The 25,555-nt window shown below is 33.9% G+C and overlaps 2 protein-coding genes across 8 annotated transcripts; one reads left to right on the forward strand and one right to left on the reverse strand.

The window, feature by feature from the left end:
- Positions 1-1,135: 1,135 nt before the first annotated feature.
- On the forward strand, positions 1,136-12,340 carry LOC149736366 (receptor-type tyrosine-protein phosphatase zeta-like). 5 transcript variants are annotated; one of them, XM_089876783.1, is made up of 31 exons: positions 1,137-1,539; positions 1,792-2,013; positions 2,719-2,943; positions 4,468-4,575; positions 5,113-5,220; positions 5,323-5,430; positions 5,714-5,821; positions 6,043-6,150; positions 6,410-6,517; positions 6,971-7,078; positions 7,183-7,290; positions 7,378-7,485; positions 7,589-7,834; positions 8,091-8,222; positions 8,315-8,399; positions 8,452-8,522; positions 8,576-8,724; positions 8,782-8,878; positions 8,935-9,005; positions 9,057-9,191; positions 9,256-9,384; positions 9,465-9,613; positions 9,671-9,806; positions 9,961-10,064; positions 10,236-10,348; positions 10,407-10,474; positions 10,529-10,657; positions 10,730-10,870; positions 10,931-11,070; positions 11,134-11,269; positions 11,538-12,340. In XM_089876783.1, exons 1-31 carry the CDS (start codon positions 1,467-1,469, stop codon positions 11,613-11,615), a joined length of 3,801 nt encoding a protein of 1,266 aa, XP_089732909.1. In that variant the 5' UTR covers positions 1,137-1,466; the 3' UTR covers positions 11,616-12,340. The 5 variants fall into 5 exon arrangements, with proteins under 5 accessions (XP_089732907.1, XP_089732909.1, XP_089732910.1 ...); XM_089876782.1 differs by having other exon boundaries at positions 1,139-1,539; positions 7,589-7,942; XM_089876781.1 differs by having other exon boundaries at positions 1,136-1,539; positions 7,589-7,942; positions 8,576-8,878.
- Positions 12,341-13,152: 812 nt separating this feature from the next.
- On the reverse strand, positions 13,153-25,505 carry LOC149736367 (uncharacterized). 3 transcript variants are annotated; one of them, XM_089876787.1, is made up of 31 exons: positions 24,371-25,505; positions 23,698-23,919; positions 22,644-22,868; positions 21,671-21,778; positions 20,630-20,737; positions 20,431-20,538; positions 20,102-20,209; positions 19,735-19,842; positions 19,491-19,598; positions 18,950-19,057; positions 18,738-18,845; positions 18,499-18,606; positions 18,013-18,369; positions 17,718-17,864; positions 17,537-17,621; positions 17,413-17,483; positions 17,211-17,359; positions 17,058-17,154; positions 16,931-17,001; positions 16,744-16,878; positions 16,551-16,679; positions 16,321-16,469; positions 16,046-16,181; positions 15,808-15,911; positions 15,583-15,695; positions 15,127-15,194; positions 14,946-15,074; positions 14,733-14,873; positions 14,534-14,673; positions 14,335-14,470; positions 13,153-13,960 (listed from the first exon to the last, which is right to left on the reverse strand). In XM_089876787.1, the coding sequence occupies exons 1-31, from the start codon at positions 24,441-24,443 to the stop codon at positions 13,883-13,885; spliced, it is 3,927 nt and encodes a 1,308-aa protein (XP_089732913.1). In that variant the 5' UTR covers positions 24,444-25,505; the 3' UTR covers positions 13,153-13,882. The 3 variants fall into 3 exon arrangements, with proteins under 3 accessions (XP_089732913.1, XP_089732914.1, XP_089732915.1); XM_089876788.1 differs by lacking the exons at positions 19,735-19,842; positions 20,102-20,209; positions 20,431-20,538; XM_089876789.1 differs by lacking the exons at positions 18,738-18,845; positions 18,950-19,057; positions 19,491-19,598; positions 19,735-19,842; positions 20,102-20,209.
- Between the last annotated feature and the right edge of the window lie 50 nt (positions 25,506-25,555).

Genomic DNA, 25,555 nt, shown 5'->3' on the forward strand with positions numbered 1-25,555 from the left:
ATGTTACTTTGTGGGTAATTATTTTTTGGGGATTTATTTTTTATTTTTTTATATATTGCTGTTAATTTGGACAAACCATTAGTGGCCACTGGGTTGGAGCAATTGCCGTTAAGTGTCTTGCCCAAGGACACATACGCCCACAATGGTAGCAGGCCGAGCTTTGAACCCATTACCTATTGTTTACAGGCAGGCCCGCTAACCACTACGCCACGGCACCTGTGTGCTTTTATTGCGTCCTTAGCTTTAATGGGGTCCGTAAAAAAATTAAAAAGTCTCGTTTGGCAAAGTATCCCATCTTCTTCCGCCCTACTGGATTTGTTTCAACCTATTGCACATGCGCAGTAGCGTTACGACGCACGCGCAAAAGGGCCCGGTACAAATTCAACGGTCGGATCAAATACTCTTGGCCACATTGCCCGACATCGGAAAGTGTCAAAGGAGCAAGGGGACACTACTATTGACACTGCTATCGTAACTGAAGGAACATGAGTGACAAATTCTTCTAACAGATATAGTTTGTAAAATTTATTAACAAGTACAAGTTTTATTTTGTATATATATCACCAGTGTTCGTAATATGTTTTTTTTTGTTTAATTCTGTTACCAGATAGTGTACCTCAATTGTATAGTAGGTAGAGGTATGTGCTTTCTTGCAATAGCGTAACACGAATCTGTGTACAGAAGATATTTAGAATCTACGAGTCTATATATAGATGCGTTGCGCTTACCAACAACACGGTTCGCGTTTTCGTCCACTTTTAATTAGTAACATTATGGTGTTCTTTTAATATTTTTTGGTAATGTGTTCCTAATCAATAAGGTTCCAACTAACCAATCTTTTTTTCGCTATATAGTAGGTCGGGGGGAGATGGGACACCTTATCATTCTATTTTCTCGTCATATTCAGTAGTAAACGAAGAACATACACAGAATTCTAAAAGTTTTCATGACTAACATAAACCGTTGTTAATTGTTTAAAACAAGATCAGGATATTTGGATATCATGCGCTAAAGGTGTCCCATCTTCCCCCACCCTACTATATGTAATTTATTAGATATAGTCATATACGTTGTAATTTTGTGAGAGGTTTTTTGTGAGAGGTGTATTTTTTTTAGTGAGCAATACTTTATATTCGCGAAGATCTACTTGCAAAATAATGTCCGCCTACACTTTACCATGTAAATGCCTGTACACAAAGTTTCTTTCACGTAAATGGTAATCTTCTTCCTTGTTGGTGTTATCATTCTGCTAGTGGTATTTCCGCAACATTATGTATTGTTCTTGCAAGAAGGAGAAGTACTTGGTTAGCGCAGGCCTAAGATAAGATCCTGGGTAAGGGTATAAAGACAAGGGTAGGGGGAAGAAGGGACACAGTATCATTAATTTTATTTATACCCAAAAGCGAAACGGTCCGACAATAAATAACATCGTGGTATTACTCATTCGATAATTCATTATACTAGAAATGGACTATCGACGTCTTATTAGAGGTTGTGCTTTAATTTTTAGTCTTTTAAATCAACTCGACCTAATTCAAGGTAAGAAAGGAAATAATTTTAATATATAGTAGGGCGGTAGAAGATGGGACACCCTTTCATTCTATTTTTCGTCCCATTTGCGGGTAGTAAACAAAAACATTCAAAGACATATAAAACCGTATCCTCACGACTGCCATAGACCATTGTTAATTGTAATACGATTAGGATATGTGGATATAATTTGCTAAATGTCTCCCATCTTACCCCACAGAACCATACTTGTTTATTTTAATATGACGTTATTTCTTACAGCGCAAGCAAACATCTATAACGGATATGAAATAACTCTTTTTGCAACGAGGAAAACTTTCGCTGATGCTCGGACAGATTGCCAGAGAAGAAATGGCGACTTGGTAATTATTGGAGATGCCCAAACCCAAGCATTCATCGCACCTTTATTGGATTCAACCATTCCTGTTTGGGGAGGAAGTTTTTGGTACGTTGGTTACTGGATCGGTGGTCAACGTCTATCGGGTAAGCGGCACTTTTTCAAAGCGTTTTGTCCACCTTTGTTCTTATAATATACAGCGTCCTGGCGCAGTGGTTAGCGCGCTTGCCTATATGCACCAAAATGTGACATCCAGACCCGAGGCTTGATGATGCCACCAGTAAGGGCGTGTGTCCTTGAGCCTAATGCCCATAGCTCTGTGTTACAGACCGGTAGGCAAACCATTGTGCCACGCAGAACCGGACAACTTATTTGCGTTACAGCTCGAAAGCTGGCACGGGGAAATAAAAAAAACACACAAATGTTATAACTTCTGACTTGCCATGCGAGGATATAACAAATGAAATTCATTCATTCCCACATAATAATTTGGTTTAATTAACTATAACTATAGTCTTCGTTATTCTATTTACAGAGATAAATAAATTGATTAGATAAATTTGCCTATGTTTATATAGGAAACTATGTATAAACATGTGGGTTGTTCGTTCCAAAAGAACGAACAATAACAGTGATGCTTTGTTTAACTTTATATCAACTTTTAAACGCTGTCTGAATCATCCAAAATAACTATGTTTGTTTCCGCCTGTTTTTAATCTCGCCACGTATTTTTTTAACATTGTTGCGCAATTTTGATTTTGTCATATAAACTTAAAGTAACACTGTGTAACATTGATAGGGATCGTCGCATAGTATCTGAAAATCTGCATTTAATAAATATACATAAACAGGAGAAAGTGTTTGGAAGTGGGTGAACGGAAGCACTTTACCGTTACCCAGCTCTACTAGTGGTTTATACAAAAACTGGTTTGGTGTTGAACCTAATGTACCTTCGAGCGAACATACATGTGTAGCAATGACACCTTACACTAATACGGGTGGTTACGGAAATACCAAAGGAGGTTGGGTGGATGACGTTTGTACAAATACGAAGTACTATGTGTGTCAGAGATCAGGTATGTGTAACTTCATCTATGATGTACATGGAGGTTTTGGGCTGTACCACGAATTAGTACTATATATACCTTTATTAATTCCGGACTCAAGGAAATATATATTAAAACACAAGAGAAGTTATTTAACGATTCGGACAACAGGTGCAATTTTAGCGATTCTAAAACAGATTATATCTTGTTATTATACTAGTACATCATATTAGAATTAACCCTGAGGTATAAATTATTGAATTAAAAGCAAACCTTTTACGGTTTGGCAATAGAATCTACAAAACTAAAAAGTGAGGTAAGGTAAGACAAAATCAAACTCTGCGAAATATATCAGTCTATTTAGACTAACAAATAAATGATTAAATGAGTAAATGAATGAATGATCTTCGCGTGGCCGGAAAACGACAGTCGTTATAACACGGGTGTTGATACATACACCTCGGGTCAGCTTAAGAGTTACCATGTTTGTTACTTTGTGGGTAATTATGTTTGGTTGTTGTGATTTTTTTGATTTTTTGAGCGTGGCTTAACATTTTGCCAACCCATTAGTGACCACTGGGTTGGAGCAATTGCTGATAAGAGTTTTGCCCAAGGACACAAACGCCCACAAGCAGCGACGAGTCTTTGAACCATTATACCAACTGCGCTACGTGGCCACATTAAGAATTAAAATTCTTAAACTATTAAATCTCGGCAGTTTTAATACAGTAGAGTGGGGGGGGGGGGTGAGACGGGACACCTTTAGCAGAAAATATCCAAATATCCTGATCGTGTTTTAAACAATTATCAACGGTCTATGGGAGTCGTAAAGATACAGTTTTATAATTCTTTGAATGTTCTTTGTTTACTACCAAATGGGACCAAAAAATAGAAGAAAAAAGGTGTCCCATCTTCTGCCACCTTACTACAGTGGGATGGGGAAAGATGGAACACCTTGAGCACATAATACCCAAATATCCTGATCGTCTTTTAAACAATTAACAACGATCTAGGGGAGTCGTGAGGATACGCTTTTATAATTCTTTGCATTTTCTTTGTTTACTACCAAATTGGGCGAGAAATATGAAAAGGTGTCCCATCTTCCCCCAACCTACTATATATAACTTATTGATCGGTCAAACTGGGCATCTAGTTAATGTGCTTTTTTTAAATTTAGAACAGTGTTATATTCGTTAAAAACCGAGTGTCTAAAACAATAACCCCATTTTATAATGACTGTTGTTACTGGTTGTGTACCATCTCTTAAGTAACCACAGAAATATAAAATAATGCCCTGAGTTGTTTTAAACGACCAGAAAAAGGTTTTGTAATAGGGGAAGTACCAGTTTTATATTACCCCCTCTAGTACGAGGATATTAATTAAAAAAAACAGCTTTTATATAAATTAATTAACACAACAATTGTTTACAATAATAAACTAAGGACCACAGTGTCTCTGATCAACTCAAAAACGGATTTGGTAAAAAGTAGGGTTGTTTAATTTTCAATATATTCATAAAGCTTATTTTTTATACACATATTATTTAAACTTAGATTTTTGTTCTGCATTACCCTGTCAAAATGGTGGAACATGCAGCAGAGGAACAACAACATATTCTTGTTCATGTGCGTCTGGATACAGTGGAACAAACTGTGTGACAGGTAATCATCAGTTCTTTTTTATAAGTATTTTAGTTTTTTTTAACCTGATTTTTAGGGAAAAATGGCATTTGAGTATTTAATATTCGTAAAATTGTTATTGAATGAATAAAATTAACTTATTAATCTTCACATGCCAGGGCAATATGAGAGTAGTCATTTTAATAGAGGTGTCTGTTTCATATACCTCATGGCCGCTTTTTGTTAATAACATCTTACGAGTTACAAGTTTATTTCTTTCTGATCTTCCTCAAATTTATATTGTGTAGTTTTAACAAAATTAAAAAAAAACGTGAAGACAAGTTTAGCAACAAAATTGAACAGTTTGGGCAGTTTAAGGATTCATTGTTCAATTTTAATATGATTTGTAATGTTGAAGTTGGTTGCGGTTTATATTAACCTGCTTTTTGTAGCTGTTTTTGGTTTATTGTGCTCTTTTGTTATAAAAGGGCAATTTCAAGTTAATTTAATCCAAAATAATTTGGAAAATAGTTATTAAAAAAATAGTAACGATAGGTGTAATATTAGATTTTTATGTAGATTTATGTGCTGCTGGAACTTGTCAAAATGGTGGAACATGCAACAGATTAGCAAACGACTTTTCTTGCTCATGTATGCCTGGATACAGTGGAACAAACTGTCAGATTGGTAAGACTTTTTTAATACTTGTTAGCAAATTAAAATATGTAGCATATTTGTAACATAGTAAGTTAGTTTCACAGTTGTTTTAACATACGATGGTTTATTTAGATTGGTGCATCCCATCACCTTGTCAAAATAGTGGAACATGCAACAGAATTACAAATAGTTACACTTGCACATGTATGCCTGGATTTAGTGGAGGAAACTGTCAGATTGGTAAGATAAAACAGTTTCTGTTATTGTTTGTGTCTACTGTATGTGGGTGAGATTCTACAACGAAACATATGTCATGGTACCTGGAATTAAAGCCAATTTTGACAATTGTTTTACTTGGTTTAATGTTATCAGTTGTAGATAGCTGCTCAACAAATAGTGATAAATTTCACAATGTATGCTTGTCCACAGAAGATATTTAGAATCTACGAGTCTATATATGTAGCATATTTGTAACATAGTAAGTTAGTTTCACAGTTGTTTTAACATATGATGGTTTATTTAGATTGGTGCATCCCATCACCTTGTCAAAATAGTGGAACATGCAACAGAATTACAAATAGTTACACTTGCACATGTATGCCTGGATTTAGTGGAGGAAACTGTGGAACAGGTATGAAAATAAATTAAGTAGTTGTAATTTTTGGTTGTCAACTATTGTCTTTTTTCTCAATTCTGCTCCTTTATTATGAAGGGCAAATTCGTTTTTATCTTTTATAATATGTAAGTTATTTTAGTAGTTTTAATTGTGGTATTGACAATTTTCATATGTTCCAATGATTTATTTTTTTCAAAAATATCATGCCAGGTAATATATATATGATTTGTACTTAGATTTATGTTCTGCTGGAACTTGTCAAAATGGTGGAACATGCAACAGATTACCAAACGACTTTTCTTGCTCATGTATGCCTGGATACAGTGGAACAAACTGTGGAACAGGTATGATAATAAAAATGTAGGGGTAATTTCTTTGTTTTTAAAATGTTGTCTTTCTACTTAATTCTGCTGCTTTATTAAGAAGCAAAGTTAATTGAGCCTAAAATAATTGGAAAATATTTCAGTAGTTTTATGTCTTGTTATATTTTCCTTATAAAAATGTCATTCTAGGTGTAATATATAACATTTTATGTAGATTTATGTGTTGCTGGAACTGCTAAAATTATTGTTACACAAGGTGTAATAATAGATTTGTACTTAGATTTATGTTCTGCTGGAACTTGTCAAAATGGTGGAACATGCAACAGATTACCAAACGACTTTTCTTGCTCATGTATGCCTGGATACAGTGGAACAAACTGTGGAACAGGTATGATAATAAAAATGTAGGGGTAAAGAATTGCTTAAAAAATGTTACTTCACAATCATGGACTAAGTATTGGTAAAAAATAATATAGTTTATTTTAAAATAATCTGGGAATGCAGACAGTGGCGCAACCAACGCTGTCATGACAGCAAAACAGCCCACCTGGTTGCGCCCCTGAATGCAGAAACATTGTTTGTAGTTTAAGTGTTTAAACATAAATATTAACTATGGTAAATCTGATAAATTAAATAATAGTTTTTATAGTTTAAAAGAAGATAAAAATGAAACTAGGATTATTTCTCTGATTTATAATAATAAAGTAATTAATAGTAACGCTATATATGCTTGCTACTGTATGCTAGATTGCAAGAAAAAATACTTTTAGAATTGTTTAGATTAAGTATTTTTAACACAAAGTATCATGGTTTCTTTGTGTTATATAATATTGCCATTTAGATTTATGTGTTGCTGGAACTTGTCTAAATGGTGGAACATGCAACAGATTACCAAAGAATTTCACTTGCTCATGTATGCCTGGATACAGTGGCACAAACTGTCAGATTGGTAATAATTTGGTTTCTATTGAAGTTTTTTTGTTAAATGATAATTGTTACAGTGAATGTACTATATAGTTTTACAGTTACTATAATGTAAGATATTTTATTAAGATTTGTGCATCCCATCACCTTGTCAAAATGGTGGAACATGCAACAGAATTACAAATAGTTACACTTGCTCATGTATGCCTGGATTTAGTGGAAGAAACTGTGAAACAGGTATGATAATAAATTGTTTATTTTTATCCAATTTTTGAAACTGTGGTTTAATATTTCTGATTTGATCAACATAATATTGTAACTAAGATTTGTGCATCCCACAACCTTGTCAAAATAAAGGAACTTGCAACAGAGAACCACAGAATTATTCGTGCTCATGCTTGCCCGGATTTAATGGACGAAACTGTACAACAGGTAATAAGACTTTATAAAAATTTAAAATAAAATTTGTAATTTATATTTGACAAAAGTAACCATAGTTTTTTTATATTTTGTAAAAAATTGTTTCATTTATTAGAGAGTTTTTATGATGGTGGCAATGGATGTTCAATACATATTAATATTCTTCCATCACAAGTGAAATCATATGAAGAAGCCAGTATAAAATGCAAATCGCTAAAAGCGGAGTTGGCCATTCTTAAAGTGAATGAATCGCTTCCTATTACACATTATCAACAATTTTGGACAAATTCTACATCTATTTGGTTGGGAGGGAAACTTACAAACGCTTCTTGGAACTGGGCAGATGGAAGTCAAATAGCAGGTTATAATACCTCAGCAATGAATGGTGTTTGTTTATCAACAAATATAAATGGAAGTTGGTTTTCTGAGAACTGCACCAAACAACTTGGCTTTGCGTGTGAAAAACGTGGTAAGAGTGTAGATATAAAAGTAATTTTCCTAACTTAAGCATTTATGTTGTATTTGCAAGACCTACGCCTGTGCCTTTTTGTCAAATTTGTTAAGTTATTTTAAACTTTTAAACACTTATGTTGTTTTTAATATCACCACTTCTTCAGGTGATGGAGTAGGTTTATGCACATCATCTAAGTGTAAAAATGGTGGATTGTGTTTTGAAAGTGGCTGCCATTTCCATTGCACTTGTCCATCTGGACACAGTGGTTCACTCTGTGTAATAAGTAATTCAACAGGTGATTACATATTTATTGCCTTTTGGTGTTGAATATTATTTACCAGTGCTTGTGCTTACAAAATCATAATCTTGCATTTTACTGACATATAGGATTGAATCCTCTTACTTACATCATACCAGTCATAGTCGTTGCCATTCTTCTCGTTGTTGCTACTGGAGTTTTCATAAAACGAAGGTAAGTTCAAAAGTAAGAAACAGGTACGGTATTCTTATATTGTTTACTGTAGATCAGGCAAAGTTCGAACACAAGCTACAGTTAAATATGTGGCGGAACCACAAAATAACCAACCACCCCAAGGTAATACCTATTAATACGGACAAGACCAATTTATTATTGTATTCATTTCACAGCAATATATGAAAACAATGATGCATTATATGAGACAGTTTCTGATTACCCTTCCAATAATCGTTCAATTATTTTGGAAAAATTGCCCTCAATGCTAAAGGATTTGTTTGATGACAACAGTGTTATGTCCCTGAAAGAACAATTTCAAAAAGTAAAATTATTTACAAATAAGCCAAACCATTACCTAAAAACTATACCCTGCATACAGCTTTTAGAGAGTTACACACGTCTACAAGGACTCAAAACAACAACTGCATCAATGCCGGAAAATGAAACCAAAAATCGTTTTAAGAACATACTTCCTTGTGAGTAAAATTTTCTTCATACATTACATCACAATTAAGGTATTTAAACGTTTCAGATGAACATACCAGAGTTGTGCTTACTAAAGATGAAGATGGCAGTAATTATATTAATGCTAATTATATTGATGTAAGTACATTTACTTCAGCCTGGAATTCCATGTAATGATATATTTGTTAGTGTTTTAATGTACCTGGGAAATACATTGCTACACAAGGACCTCTGCCTAAGACAGAGAAGGATTTTTGGCGAATGATTTGGGAAACAGAATCACAAGTTATTGTGATGTTAACCAACCCATTTGAAAAAGGAAAGGTTTGACTTTTATAGAATTATCTTCAATATTTTTCTTTTTCACTACATTTGCATTTTCTTTTAGAAAAAATGCCAAAAGTATTGGCCTGATTATAACCAGCAGAAAAAATATCAATCTTTTAACATAACCTGTGTACATGAGGAAGTACTGGGTTGCTACACCAGAAGAAGTTTAATAATAGCTTATAACAATGTAAGTTTAGTTTGCTGTAATTCTATCATTGTTTCTCTGCTGTGGTAGACTAAACAAGTTAGTTTCATTATTCTTATTAGAATACAAGAAATATTACGCAATTCCACTACACCACTTGGCCCGATCACAGTGTGCCTCTTACCACTTCAGGATTGCATAGATTCAAGAAGGCTGTTTTGGAACAGCAGCAAGTAACCAAACAGAACAAGCCAATTGTTGTACATTGCAGGTGACAGCAATCTTTTTAATTTGTAATCTGCCAACTTAAATGAGTTCGTGTTAATAGTGATGGAGCTGGACGTACAGGAACCTACATCGCTTTTGATAGTTTGACAATGGAGATGCAGGAAAAAACTTGCATCAATGTATTTGAAACTGTAATAAACTTAAGAAAGCACAGGATGGATATGGTTCAAAATGTGGTAAAACACTTTGTGGAATATGTCGTATTTCTTGAGTTTTCAGCCTTTAAAAACTACTCTTATAATTTTGCTTAACAATAATTTTCTCATAATTTTGCTCAACAATAATTTCCTCAACAATAAAAACACAATACATAATTTTTGAATGTTACAGAAACAGTACATGCTGTTACACAAACTGGCAGCAGAAGTTTATATACTTAAGCAAACTGATACTCCGCTTATGGATTTAGACAGAAAGATTCGAGATTTGGAAAGGTATTTGCAAAATTAAGCATCAGCTTCCCATTACTAATGACCATTGTATTAAATGTTGCTTTATAGTTCGGAAAGAACAATTTAAAAACATTTCCAGGCAATGATGCAATACACTAAGACTACTTTAACTGTCCTAATAAACTGACAAAGCAAATTTTATTACGTTGACAGTGGGAAAGAGTCTGGTTTCACTGTTGAAATGAAAAAGCTTGCATCACTTCAATTTGAAGATCACCCATGTACATGCGCAATAGACAGTGGTGACCGTGATGTTGTTGTACCTTGTAAGTTAAATATTTCTTGTCTTTTCTACATTTTACGCATTCACATGTTATTATGCAGATGACCACTCCAAGATAAACGCAGGAGCAATACCTTCAGCAATGTATTACAATGCTTCATATGTTGAGGTTGTATTTCTAAACTATTGTGTTGTGCGTAAACTTAAATATTTTTATATATAGACCTATGGTTGTGCGGATTCTATTCTAATTGCTGCCAAAGGACCAACAAACAGAACAGCCATAAATTTCTGGGGAGCAGTTTTATCAAACAAAGTTCATACTATTGTTTCGTTGAGGTCTATGGATGAGGTTAGTGTTATACAATTTATGTTCATTGTATGCAAACTGTATTGTATAATACACATTCACATGAACATGCAGGAGTTGAAACACCCTTGTTTTCCAACTGTGGAAAAGCCCAGCATTCAGTTTGGTGAAATCACATTGTCTTTAGTTGAATCCAAGCGCCCTAGCTGTGACTTGAAAGAACAAACAATGAAAATCCATTATAGCACAAACCAAGTATATACATGTTTTAGCAAAATTAAAAAAAAAAAAATACAATTCATGGCTGTTTTACAGAGCTTTGAGATTGGTTTTTATCACTTTTGTGTTTGGATGCCAGATGCAGTTCCTGACTCAGAAAACAAGGTTATACACCTTATCAAGAAAGCACAAGATTCACAAAAACAAAGAAATGGCAACATTTTAGTATATTGCAAGTATGGTTAAAAACTTTGTATTCAGAAACATGCACCAAATACTTTGACTCCAATATTTTATAGTGACGGTGTTGGGCGCACAGGAGCATTCTTATGCCTGCTAAATCTGACAGAAAGGGCAAAGCTGGAAGGAAAGGTTGATGTTCTAAAAGAAGTAAAAGATATGAGAGATATGAGGAAAGGGATGGTTAATACAGAGGTATCTTTACCTATTGTTTTCAGCTGATAACTGTCATTTAATAATGATCACTTTTTTTACTTTGGCTATGGCCGTGGTATAGTGGTTATAAGCTTTCATGAAGAATATTGGGTTCAATGCTCCATGTTTGTACAATTGACATATATGTCCTTAGGCAAGAGACCTAACGAGCCCAGTGGTCACTTAAACTATTTGAACATGACATAAAATAAACTTCTTTGTATGTTTGTTTGTGCTTTTCTAACTATTTTATACTTTTGTCCCACAGCCTCTATACAGATATGTGTATTACTGCATGGCGGAATTTGCTGCAAAATTTGATGTCTGCTCAAACTTCAAGGGTTGATAATAGTTTGCCACATAAGGAAACAAGTGCATCAAAAATGCTGTCTTGTTTATTCAACCATTAGTGTTAAGGTTTATTACAACTAATATTTTATGTTTGTGTAATATTTGACAATCCCATGTTGTAACGTTGGTTTCTAATACTAAGTGTTAGAATTTTTTTCCAATCCTAATGTTTTTTGTAAATTTTTTAATTCCCCTTTGTTGATGATTTTTCGTTTCCAAAACAGGCTGTAAATACTGTAATAATAGTAATTAACAGTTATGTGGCCTTATTTGTGTTGTGAATCTGTCAGGCGCCGTGGCATAGTGGTTAGCGCCTGCCTATAAACCTGCCTGTAAACAATAGGTAATGGGTTCAAAGCTCGGCCTGCTACCATTGTGGGCGTATGTGTCCTTGGGCAAGACACCTAACGACAATTGCTTCAATCCAGTGGTCACTAATGAGTTGTCCAAATTATCAGCCATACATAAAAAAAAATGAAAAAATCCCCAAAAAATTAATCACCTACAAAGTAACATACATGCTAACTCGTAAGCTGGCACGAGGTGATAAACCCATGTGATAACGACTGTCGTTTTCTGGTAACGCGAGGATAAAGTAAGTTACATTCATTCATTTACTCATTCGAATCAATTGTGAAACAAATCTAGAACAGTGCATGTATGTACTACTTGTGGTTGGTCGATAAAATTAAATAAAAAAGTATAAGTTTGTTATGACAACAGTTCTTACCCAAAAACTATTTGTATTGTTCATATACGTTCATATTATATTACATACTAATAGATGATAAAAGTCACACCATATTGTACTATTTGATACTATAAAACAGTATACTTTTTATTTCTTTTCAATTTTTTTTTCTAAAAAAAAAAATTCTTTTTAAAGAGTTTTTTATTACACATTTTGTTTGGGAGAATTATAAGCAAGTTTAAATATAAGATGATTAGTTTTGAAATTTACATCTATACAATACCAATTTAAAATGAAGTAATACACAACTAGAGGGGTGATGCATCTGGAATACTAAAAAAATGTTTGTACAAAGATCTATTAGAAGTTTTGACTGTATCAACTGGCTCCCAGAATTCCTGTGTAGTGCAACAATCACACACTTACATACATTTTCAAAGAATGTTATTATGGTAATTGCAACTTTAGTTTTAGCCATATTGACCCATATGCCTCAGAGGTTCATATAGATTTTATGTCTGAAATTTTTTAGCCAATTTTATTGAACTACAATTGTGGATTAAAACTTCTTTGGATTTATTATGATTTGAGCAGCATTCGAAATTAGAATCTTACATTACATTTTTACCTATTGAAAGAAGATTGTGTTTGTTTAACAGAAATTTTAATACTAAGGGACAATAATTGCCTTAGGTGCACATTTTGTGTTTTAAATGGGAGGAACAAAAACTTAAAAGATCATTAATGAACTAAGGTGTACACAAATTATCCACCTTGCCCCTTCCTACTCTATTTATATTTACTGCTGTAGATTTTTTCCACGATTATTTTACAACACAAATACAGACCACGTAGGTGTTTATTTTAAATAATAACTACAGTATATAGCAAAGGAAGAATCATCAACAAAATCGAAAATTAAAAAATTGAACAAATCAAAAGACAATATGATTAGAAAATGATCGTAAAACTCACTAAACAGCTTTCAATTGTCATAACACTGGATGGGCAAATATTATACATATTTATAAACAACTGATTGTAAAAAACATTTCTAAATAACATACCTGAGCGACAAAACACATTAAAACAACAAGGAATAAAAAATAAACATCAAAACTTATAAACTGTGGCACAATGGTTACTGAGCTTGCTCACCGAAAGTAACAGGTTCAAAATTCAAACCTGTCATCAATCTTGCCTATGTGTCTTTGTTAAAATCACTTAACGGAAAAATTGTTAGCTATACATCAAAAATAAAAATATCCTAAAAAATTGGATCTAAAATTACATAATTGTACATTTCCGAAAGGATGTATGAAATATAAGATCAGTGTTTCAAGAATAATTTAATATCTTTCATTCATTTATTCATAAAACTAACTTAAATCAATATATTCTAAGCTTTTCTTACTCTTATCCAAAACTAAATAACTGGTAGATCTAAAAAACAGCCACCCACAGTGAGAAACACAATCTTAAAGAAATATATACATTTATAATTAAAGAACAGTTGAATAAACAAGATAGTTATAGTCGAAGCACTTGTTTCACTCTATAACAAACTGTTATCAACCCTTGAAGTTTGAGTAGACATCAAATGTTGCAGCAAATTCTCCCATGCAGTAATACACATATCTGTATAGCAGCTGGAAAAACAAAAATCTAAAATATTTATTAGAATACATACACACTTACAAAGCAGTTCATTTTTGGCCATTGTAGTATTTAATTTGTTTGAGAAATGTATGACCACTTAAGCAACTGATTTATTTCTTAAACCATAAAATGTACAAACAATTAACGGCACCACGCAAAACACAGAAATGTTATAAAAAAAACAAGCAATGCCGCAAAGGCAATTACAAACACAGTGTGACTTAACATAAAATTCAAGCGACCACTGGGTTCGTTAGGTCTCTTGCTTAAGCATCGAACCGACATAACCACGGCCTTGCCAAAGTAAAAAGATCGGACCAATATTAAATGACAGTTATCAGCTGAAAACAATAGGTAATGATACCTCTGTATTAACCATCCCTTTCCTCATATCTCTCATATCTTTTACTTCTTTTAGAACATCAACCTTTCCTTCCAGCTTTGCCCTTTCTGTCAGATTTAGTAGGCATAAGAATGCTCCTGTGCGCCCAACACCGTCACTATAAAATATTGGAGTCAAAGTATTTGGTGCATGTTTCTGAATACAAAGTTTTTAACCATACTTGCAATATACTAAAATGTTGCCATTTCTTTGTTTTTGTGAATCTTGTGCTTTCTTGATAAGGTGTATTACCTCATTTCCTGAGTCAGGAACTGTATCTGGCATCCAACCACAAAAGTGATAAAAACCAATCTCAAAGCTCTGTAAAACAGCCATGAACTGTATTTTTAAAACTCATAACATGCTAAATATGTATATACCTCGTTTGTGCCATAATGGATTTTCATTGTTTGTTCTTTCAAGTCACAGCTAGGGTCTTTGGATTCAACTAAAGACAATGTGATTTCACCAAACTGAATGCTGGGCTTTTCCACAGTTGGAAAACAAGGGTGTTTCAACTCCTGCATGTTCATGTAAATGTGTATTATACAATACAGTTTGCATACAATGAACATAAATTGTATAACACTAACCTCATCCATAGACCTCAATGAAACAATAGTATGAACTTTGTTTGATAAAACTGCTCCCCAGAAATTTATGGCTGTTCTGTTTGTTGGTCCTTTGGCAGCAATTAGAATAGAATCCGCACAACCATAGGTCTATATAGAAATATTTAAGTTTACGCACAACACAATAGTTTAGAAATACAACCTCAACATATGAAGCATTGTAATACATTGCTGAAGGTATTGCTCCTGCGTTTATCTTGGAGTGGTCATCTGCATAATAACATATGAATGAACAAAAGTAACTTGGTTTATCCTCACATCGCTTGGAAACGACAGTCGTTATAACACGAGTGTTCTGTTTCATACACCTCGTTCCAGCTTACAAGTAAGCATGTATGTTATTTTGTGGGTGATTATTTTTTAGGGTATTTACATTTTTTTAAAATGGCTGATAATTTGGATTGCCTATTAGTGACAACTGGGTTGGAGCAATTGCCATTAAGTGTCTTGCCCAAAAACATATAGGCCCACAATGGTAGCTTAGACAAACCGTGAACCCCATTACGTCTGGGTTAGAGGCAGGCGGGTTAACCACTTTGCCACAGTGCCAGACAAGAAGTAGTGAAATATAAATGCAGACAAGAAATATTTAACTTACAAGGTACAACAACATCACGGTCACCACTGTCTATTGCGCATGTACATGGGTGATCTTCAAATTGAAGTGAAGCAAGCTTTTTCATTTCAACAGTGAAACTGGACTTTTTCCCACTGTCAAAGGAAAAATAACAAAACAGTGTATTGCATCATTTCCAAACATGTTAAGTATTAATTTACAAAATTTTCTAAGTAATGGGAATCTGGTGCTTAATTTTGCAAATACCTTTCCAAATCTCGAATCTTTGTTTCCAGATCCATAAGCAGAGTATCAGTTTGCTTAAGTACATAAACTTCTGCTGCCAGTTTGTGTAACAACATGTACTGTTTCTGTATTAATATGAAATTTTGTATTGTATCTTAAACATAAAGGAAGCACGAATTAAAGAACAAAAAAATATTTTTTTTTAAATACTATTACAACTATGGTATCACTAAAAATGTTACACTTCATATTGTTTTACCACATTTTGAACCATATCCATTCTCTGCTTTCTTAAGTTCATAACAGTTTCAAATACATTGATGCAAGTTTTCTTCTGCATCTCCATTGTCAAACTATCAAAAGCTATGAAGGTTCCTGTACGTCCAGCTCCAGCACTATTAACATAAAATCATTTAATTTGAAGGACATCAAATTGAAATTCTTTATACAACCCTAAATAGGCAATGTTGTCACAGTTGCCCTTATCAAATGTAGCGTTAAATGTATCATATTCTATAAAAAAATGGATGTCACCTGCAATGTACAACGATTGGCTTGTTCTTTTTGGTTACTTGCTGCTGTTCCAAAACAGCCTTCTTGAATCTATGCAATCCTGAAGTGGTAAGAGGCACACTGTGATCGGGCCAAGTGGTGTAGTGGAATTGCGTAATATTTCGTGTATTCTAATAAGAATAGCGAAACTAACTTGTTTAGTCTACTACAGCATTGAAACAATGATAAAAGTTGCAGCACACTAAACTTACATTGTTATAAGCTATTATTAAACTTCTTCTGGTGTAGCAACCCAGTACTTCCTCATGTACACAGGTTATGTTAAAAGATTGATATTTTTTCTGCTGGTTATAATCAGGCCAATACTTTTGGCATTTTTTCTAAAAGAAAATGCAAATGTAGTGAAAAAGAAAAATATTGAAGATAATTCTATAAAAGTCAAACCTTTCCTTTTTCAAATGGGTTGGTTAACATCACAATAACTTGTGATTCTGTTTCCCAAATCATTCGCCAAAAATCCTTCTCTGTCTTAGGCAGAGGTCCTTGTGTAGCAATGTATTTCCCAGGTACATTAAAACACTAACAAAATATATCATTACATGGAATTCCAGGCTGAAGTAAATGCACTTACATCAATATAATTAGCATTAATATAATCACCGCCATCTTCATCTTTAGTAAGCACAACTCTGGTATGTTCATCTGAAACGTTTAAATACCTTAATTGTGATGTAATGTATGAAGAAAATTTTACTCACAAGGAAGTATGTTCTTAAAACGATTTTTGGTTTTATTTTCAGGCATTGATGCAGTTGTTGTTTTGAGTCCTTGTAGACGTGTGTAACTATTTAAAAGCTGTGTGAAGGGTATAGTTTATAATAGTTTTATTTATGATTTGTGATTAATTTTACTTTTTGAAATTGTTCTTTCAGGGACATAACACTGTTGTCATCAAACAAATCCTTTAGCATTGATGGCAATTTTTTCAAAATAATTGAACCATCATCGGAAGGGTGATAAGATAAGTTCTCATATAATCCTTCATTGTTTTCATATATTGCTGTGAAATAAATACAATAATAAATTGGTCTTGTCCGTATTAATAGGTATTACCTTGGGGTGGTTGGTTATTTTGTGGTTCAGCCACAAAATTAACTGTAGTTTGTTTCGGAACTTTGCCTGATCTACAAGAAACAATATAAGAATACTAAATATGAGCGTTATTTTTGAGACTTACTTTCGTTTTATAAAGACTCCAAGAACAACAACAACAAGAATGGCAACGATTACAATTGGTATGATGTAAGTAAGAGGGTTCAATCCTATATGTAATTGAAATGCAAGATTACGCGTTTGAAAGCACAAGTAATGTTAAATTATACTCTGCACAAAAATAATGACAATAACTTAATAATTACCTGTTCCTGGTGAATTAGTTGGAGAAAATGTTTCGCAAAGTGAACCACTGTGTCCAGATGGACAAGTGCAATAAAAATGGCAGCCACTTTCAAAACACAATCCACCATTTTTACACTTAGATGATGTGCATAGACCTACTCCATCACCTGAAGAAATGGTGATGTTAAAACAAAATAAATTTTTAGAAAGTGTAAAATACTGTCCTAAATGTGACAAGACGTCACATGTGTAGGTCGGACCAATACAACATAAATGCTTAAGTTAGGAAAATTACTTTTATATCTACACTCTTACCACGTTTTTCACACGCAAAGCCAAGTTGTTTGGTGCAGTTCTCAGAAAACCAACTTCCATTTATATTTGTTGATAAACAAACACCATTCATTGCTGAGGTATTATAACCTGCTATTTGACTTCCATCTGCCCAGTTCCAAGAAGCGTTTGTAAGTTTCCCTCCCAACCAAATAGATGTAGAATTTGTCCAAAATTGTTGATAATGTTTTGTAATAGGAAGTGATTCATTCACTTTAAGAATGGCCAATTCTGCTTTAAGCGATTTGCATTTTATACTGGCTTCTTCATATGATTTCACTTGTGATGGAAGAATATTAATATGTATTGAACATCCATTGCCACCATCATAAAAACTCTCTAATAAATGAAACAATATTTTACAAACTATAATAAAAATACACCAACTTTTTGTCAACCATAAATTACAAATTTTATTTTACTATAAATTATAAATTTAAGTTTTAGAAATTCGATTTTTCTTATTACCTGTTGCACAGTTTCGTCCATTAAATCCAGGCAAGCATGAGCACGAATAATTCCGTGGTTCTCTGTTGCAAGTTCCTTCATTTTGACAAGGTTGTGGGATGCACAAATCTTAGTTAAAATATAATGTCCATCAAATCGGAAATACTAAACCACGTTTTAAAAAACTGAACCAAACAAATTATCTTAATTACAAAGTACTAAAAAGGAAGGCACTAACAAAAAAAATCAAATGATCTTACCAATTTCACAATTTCTTCCATTAAATCCATTTAAACACGTGCAAGTGAAATTGTTTGGAAACCTGTTGCAGATTCCACTGTTCTGACAAGTTCCAGCAGCACACAAATCTAAATAAAATATCTTACATTACAACAGCTGTGGAACTATGGTACATATCACCTTAACATTTATCAGTTAACTAAAAAAACTTTTACAGAAACCAAATTATTACCAATCTGACAGTTTGTGCCACTGTATCCAGGCATACATGAGCAAGTGAAATTCTTTGGTAATCTGTTGCATGTTCCCCCATTTAGACAAGTTCCAGCAGCACATAAATCTAAATGGCAATATTATATAACACAAAGAAACCGTGATACTTTGTGTTAAAAATACTTAATCTAAACAATTCTAAAAGTATTTTTTCTTGCAATCTAGCATACAGTAGCAAGCCCTAGTTATAATCCTAGTTTCATTTTTATCTTCTTTTAAACTATAAAATATAATTTTTAATTTATCAGATTTACCATAGTTAATATTTATGTTTGAACACTTAAACTACAAACAATGTTTCTGCATTCAGGGGCGCAACCAGGTGGGCTGTTTTGCTGTCATGACAGCGTTGGTTGCGCCACTGTTTGCATTCCCAGATTATTTTAAAATAAACTATATTATTTTTTTCCAATACTTAGTTCATGATTGTGAAGTAACATTTTTTAAGCAATTCTTACAAATCATTGATTTATGTTTAAATAAAGCTTTAGTAACTTTACCTTGAAGACATCTTCTTCCAATGTAACCTGGTTGACAATGACACTTATATCCACCCACAATTCGACTACAATTCCCATTATTAGCACATGGATCAGGTGAGCAGCTATCTGTAATTAATATCAACAAACCAAGTAAAGCAATTGCAGTAAAGAGCTTTAACTCCAGGCCCCATTACATGTCTTGCTGTAGTAGTCCTACCCACATATAATAGACACAAAACAATAACAGAAACCAAAGTCTTACCAATCTGACAGTTAGTTCCACTGTATCCAGGCATACATGAGCAAGTGAAATTCTTTGGTAATCTGTTGCATGTCCCACCATTTTGACAAGTTCCAGCAGAACATAAATCTAAGTACAAATCTATTATTACACCTTGTGTAACAATAATTTTAGCAGTTCCAGCAACACATAAATCTACATAAAATGTTATATATTACACCTCTCATGACATTTTTATAAGGAAAATATAACAAGACATAAAACTACTGAAATATTTTCCAATTATTTTAGGCTCAATTAACTTTGCTTCTTAATAAAGCAGCAGAATTAAGTAGAAAGACAACATTTTAAAAACAAAGAAATTATCCCTACATTTTTATTATCATACCTGTTCCACAGTTTGTTCCACTGTATCCAGGCATACATGAGCAAGAAAAGTCAGTTGGTAATCTGTTGCATGTTCCACCATTTTGACAAGTTCCAGCAACACATAAATCTAAGTACAAATCATATATATATTACCTGGCATGACATTTTTCGAAAAAATAAATCATTGGAACATATGAAAATTGTCAATACCACAATTAAAACTACTAAAATAACGTACATATTATATAAGATAAAAACGAGTTTGCCCTTCATAATAAAAGAGCAGAATTGAGAAAAAAGACAATAGTTGACAACCAAAAATTACAACTACTTAATTTATTATCATACCTGTTCCACAGTTTCTTCCACTAAATCCAGGCATACATGAGCAAGTGTAACTATTTGTAATTCTGTTGCATGTTCCACCATTTTGACAAGGTGATGAGATGCACAAATCTTAATAAACCATCGTATGTTAAAACAACTGTGAAACTAACTTACTATGTTACAAATATGCTACATATTTTAATTAGCTAACAAGTCTTACCAATCTGACAGTTTGTTCCACTGTATCCAGGCATACATGAGCAAGAAAAGTCGTTTGCCAATCTGTTGCATGTTCCACCATTTTGACAAGTTCCAGTAGCACACAAATCTACATAAAATCTTATATTACACCTAGTGTCACATTTTTTCAAAACATTATTTTAGAATAAAATAAATTGAATTTGCCCTTTAATAATAAAAGAGTAGATTAGACCAGTGCTCTTCAACCGGCATGGTGCACCTGTAATTTTAACAGCACCCCCATAAACAGCGTTTCAAAAGCCTTCCTCTCTCCCGACAAAAATAGTAAAACCAAGTTATTTTTTCTTCATCACAACTTAAAGTCCAACTCTAATAAGAGGGATGAGGTTGAAAGAATAAATGTAACTTGGTCTTTCCTCTCGTGGCTGGAAAACGACAGTCGTTAAACACAGATGTTCTATTTCATACACCTCGGGCCAGCGTATGAGTTACCAAGTATGTTATTTTGTCGGTAATTATTATTAGAGAATTTTTTTGACAAATTCGCCCACAATGGTAGCAGCGACAAGCCTTGAACCTATTGCCTCTGGATTAAAGGCAGCCAACCTAAACACCTTGCCACGGCGCAGGTTGGTGCAAGTGTGTTTAATTATTGATCAAATCTGTTTGTGTTAAACTTGTATTCCTGACCTAGGTATTTAGAAAACATTTTGTTAATATTACATAATATGAGTCTACACATGATCAGAAAATATATGAAGTGGTTACTTGCAAGTGGACACGAGTTGTATCAAACAGAACAACGTAATGACTACCATTGCCTTTAACAAGAAAATATATTAGTTACATTCATTCATTTCTCGGTCAGGCAAGAATAAAGTAAGTTACATTTAGTTCAGTTCGTCCCCAATTACACGACGCTACGTTACATGGCCACCAACTTTTCACATGACGAAGCTAAGAATATGACCATTACCAACTCGTCTTCCCAATCTTTTTATTTCCGGCCGGATGTACACGCTTACTATTGTACATATGTATCAACTTTGTTGATTTTTACCTGTTTCACAGTTTGTTCCACTGTATCCAGACGCACATGAGCAAGAATATGTTGTTGTTCCTCTGCTGCATGTTCCACCATTTTGACAGAGTGATGGAGAACAAAAATCTAAGTTTAAATATTATTTATTTACATATTTGTTTTAGAGTACATATAGAAAAACAACCAAAATAATTTTTTATCAACTTCCTTTTTTACTTGATATGACACCGATGTTTCTTAATTTTGTAATGTAAAAATCGCAGTGTCATAAATGATATGCTTATATTAGAAATTACCGCACTTTAAAAAGCAGAAAGTCGTGTTAGTTATCATATCAAGGTACCATTTTTTAAAACAAACTAACGTTCCAGTTCAATTTTATGTACAGTCTTTTATTTTCGGCGGTAATGTAAGTTTCGGTACTTCCCCTACGACAAAACACGCACGATATTTTCGGTCGAACAAAAACTTTTAAATAATCCAAGATCGGTCCCTTTATTTTATAAGAAACAATTGGATAAAACGCTCCCTATTTAGCCCAGTGTGTTGAGGCATCGATTGTCAACACAGGTGTTAGGCTGATCCAGCGCTGTACCACAGTGACAAGCGCGCCTGTCTCCAACTCATAGTCACAGATGAGAGAGGCCAATCCTAAAGTAGTTACGTGGGGCCTTTCTTATCCGTGCTATAGTGACAAGTCAAAGCTCGTCGCTGCCATTTCATACGGCGGAGGGAAATTTCTTATCCATTCACAACTGAAGTTTCATTGCTTTTAAATGAAAATAGTAGGGTAGGGGAAGATGGGACACCTTCAGCAAACAATATCCAAATATCTTATTTGTGTTTTAAACAACTAACAATGGTATATGGGAGTCTTGAGGATGTAGTTTTATAATTCTTTGAGTGTTCTTGGTTTACTACTAAATAGGACGAGAAAATAGATTTAAAAGGTGTCCCATCTTTTCCCATCCTACTTTAAAACTACACATACCTGGTCTATGACACACATAGTACTTCGTATTTGTACAAACGTCATCCACCCAACCTCCTTTAGTACTTCTGTAACCACCCGTACTAGTGTAAGGTGTCATTGCTACACATGCATGGTCGCTCGCACGTGCATTAGGCTCAACACCAAACCAGTTTTTGTATAAACCACTGGTAGAGCTGGGTAATGGTATAGTGCTTCCGTTCAACCACTTCCAGACGCTTTCTCCTGTTTATGTATATTTGATAAATACATATTTTCAGATATCATGCGACGATTTATATCAATGTTACAGAGTGTTCTTTCTTCATATGACTGTTATCGTTATGCTTCTAGTGTATATCAGATGAAAGCCAAAATTGCGCGACAATATTAAAAATAGGCGGAAGCAAAATATATTTATTTTGGATGGTTCAGACAGAGTTTAAAAGTTGATATAAAGTTGAACAAAGCGTCAATAATATTGTTTCTTCTTTTGGTATTAAGTTTGTTTAAAAGTATATAGAAGCGTGGGGTAAGATGGGACATCTTCAGCAAGAGAATATCGAAATGTCCTGAACGTGTAAACAATTTACAACGTTCAATGGGAATCATTAGGATACGGTTTATTCCTTTGAATGTTATTTGTTTACTACCAAATGGGACGAGAAAATAAAATAAAAATTTGTCCACTCATACCCCAACCTATATTTTGCATGGCAGGTGTTACGTAAAGAGTCTTATCCTAGACGCTGTTTTCATGGCCTATACTGCTACTGACCAGACTGCTGTATAGGCTTTCTCAATTAATGATTCATTATATTTCTATATATATATAAGACACCGGAAAATATCTCTAAGCTATAAACAATACGGAAGGACGTCACAGCAGACTATGCACACAACATCTACAAACGTATAATAACGAAGGAATAAACAATACGTTAGACAGGTTAACTTCAATTATGTGCAATGTCTCATTTTGGTGCATAGGTAAGCGCGCTATAAACCACTGTGTGAGGGCGCGTATGTTATAAGAACAAAGGTGAACAAAACGCTTTGAAAAAGTGTCGCTTACTTGATAGACGTTGACCACCGATCCAGTAACCAACGTACCAAAAACTTCCTCCCCAAACAGGAATGGTTGAATCCAATAAAGGTGCGATGAATGCTTGGATTTGGGAATCTCCAATAATTACCAAGTCGCCATTTCTTCTCTGGCAATCTGTCCGAGCATCAGCGAAAGTTTTCCTCGTTGCAAAAAGGGTTATTTCATATCCGTTATAGATGTTTGCTTGCGCTGTAAGAAATAACGTCATATTAAAATAAACAAGTATGGTTCTGTGGGGTAAGATGGGACGTCTTTAACACACAATTTCCAAATTCCCTTATCGGGTTTTAAACAATTAACAATGGTCTATGGGAGTTGTGAGGATACAGTTTTATAGTTCCTTGATTGTTTTTGTTTACTACTCGCAAACGGGAACGGTAAATATAATTTAAAGGTGTTCCATATTACCCCACCCCACTATATAGTAGGGTGGGGAAAGACGGGACACCTTTAGCACATAATATCTAAATATCCTAATCGTTTTTTTAACAATTAACAACGGTCTATTGGAGTCGTGAGGATACGGTTTAATAAATCGTTGAATGTTCTTTGTTTACTACAAAATGGGACGAGAAAATGGAATGAAAAGATGTCCCATCTTCTCCCACACTACTATACGTAAAAATGCTTTTTTTCCTACCTTGAGTTAGGTCCATTTGATTTAAAACACTAAAAATTAAAGCAAAACCTCTAATAAGACGTCGATAGTCCATTCCAAATATAATGAATTATCGAATGAGTAATACCACGATGTTATTTCCTGCCGGAAGAGAATACAGCAGATTAGACAATATGTGATTATTTATACATAGAGAGTAATTTCCCTAAATCTGCACCCATACACAGGAAGTGTCACAAATCGACAACAGTAAGTCATTTATTAAGGCTGTATCCTACACAATAATCGCAATTTACACGAAAGAGTAATGTCAATTTACTACATAGCTTTTGACGAACAACAACGCGTTTAAAATTCCCATGATTAAGTACTAGCAAGTAAATATATATATTCCTTAACTGGTTTTTGTATCCCATACTTTGTTTTTCTAATTCTGCCGCATGGATTGTTTTATTGTACAGGGAAGTTATTCATCGCTTACTTCCTTTTACGGTATAGGCGTATTGTAGTACGTTTTATCCTCTATTGTTAAGCCATTTGACTTTCTAACTACGAAACAGCATACGATAAAAATACGTTATCATTGCTAACTTTCCATAATACAACTGCATCCCGAATGTGAATTTCTGCAAGTTGTACTGTAGCAGTGTAACTTCGCTTATTGTATGTAAATGAAATTCTGCCTAACTCGAAGTATAGCTTGCTATATACCAGGGAATTATTTGTGCAGGATAGAGTGGGGGAAGATAGGGCACCTTTTTATTCTATTTTCTCGTCTTATTTGGTAGTTAACAAAGAACATTTAAAGAATTATAAAACCGTATCCCCACGACTCCCATGGGCAGTTGCGGGATATTTGGTTATTATATGCTAAAGGTGTCCCATCTTGCCCCAACTTACTATATTAAATATGCCTGGTAGAAAGTACAGCAATATCTTGCCTTATGCCTGCCGTAACCAATCGACGCTTCTTCCTCTCGCAGCAACATTACAAAATGTTGCGGAAATAGCTCAACACGCGTCAGCAGAAAAAAATACCCACACGGAAGAAAATACCATTATAAACGTAGTAGAAACTTCATGTAATTTACATTCACGCTATAATAGGGATGTAGGCAGACGGACAGTATACTCTTTATGGGTGGTTCTACATTACAGCTATATTAGAAAACAAAATACACCTCCCACACAATAACAAAGTCATAT

This window comes from Ciona robusta, chromosome 4 (genome assembly GCF_009617815.1).
Source record: "Ciona robusta chromosome 4, ASM961781v2".
NCBI classification, from domain to species: Eukaryota; Metazoa; Chordata; class Ascidiacea; order Phlebobranchia; family Cionidae; genus Ciona; species Ciona robusta.

What these genes read in the sequence shown, in the direction of transcription:
- LOC149736366 (XM_089876781.1), top strand. Translation starts at nt 1,467, where the DNA reads ATGGACTATCGACGTCTTATTAGAGGTTGTGCTTTAATTTTTAGTCTT. An exon ending in CTATGTGTGTCAGAGATCAG is followed by an intron (nt 2,944 to 4,467) that starts GTATGTGTAACT and finishes ATTTAAACTTAG; the next exon opens with ATTTTTGTTCTGCATTACCC. An exon ending in GGAGTTTTCATAAAACGAAG is followed by an intron (nt 8,400 to 8,451) that starts GTAAGTTCAAAA and finishes TGTTTACTGTAG; the next exon opens with ATCAGGCAAAGTTCGAACAC.
- LOC149736367 (XM_089876787.1), bottom strand. Translation starts at nt 24,443, where the DNA reads ATGGACTATCGACGTCTTATTAGAGGTTTTGCTTTAATTTTTAGTGTT. An exon ending in TGGAAGAAACTGTGGAACAG is followed by an intron (nt 20,210 to 20,430) that starts GTATGATAATAA and finishes ATTTGTACTTAG; the next exon opens with ATTTATGTGTTGCTGGAACT. An exon ending in AACTAATTCACCAGGAACAG is followed by an intron (nt 17,622 to 17,717) that starts GTAATTATTAAG and finishes AATTACATATAG; the next exon opens with GATTGAACCCTCTTACTTAC.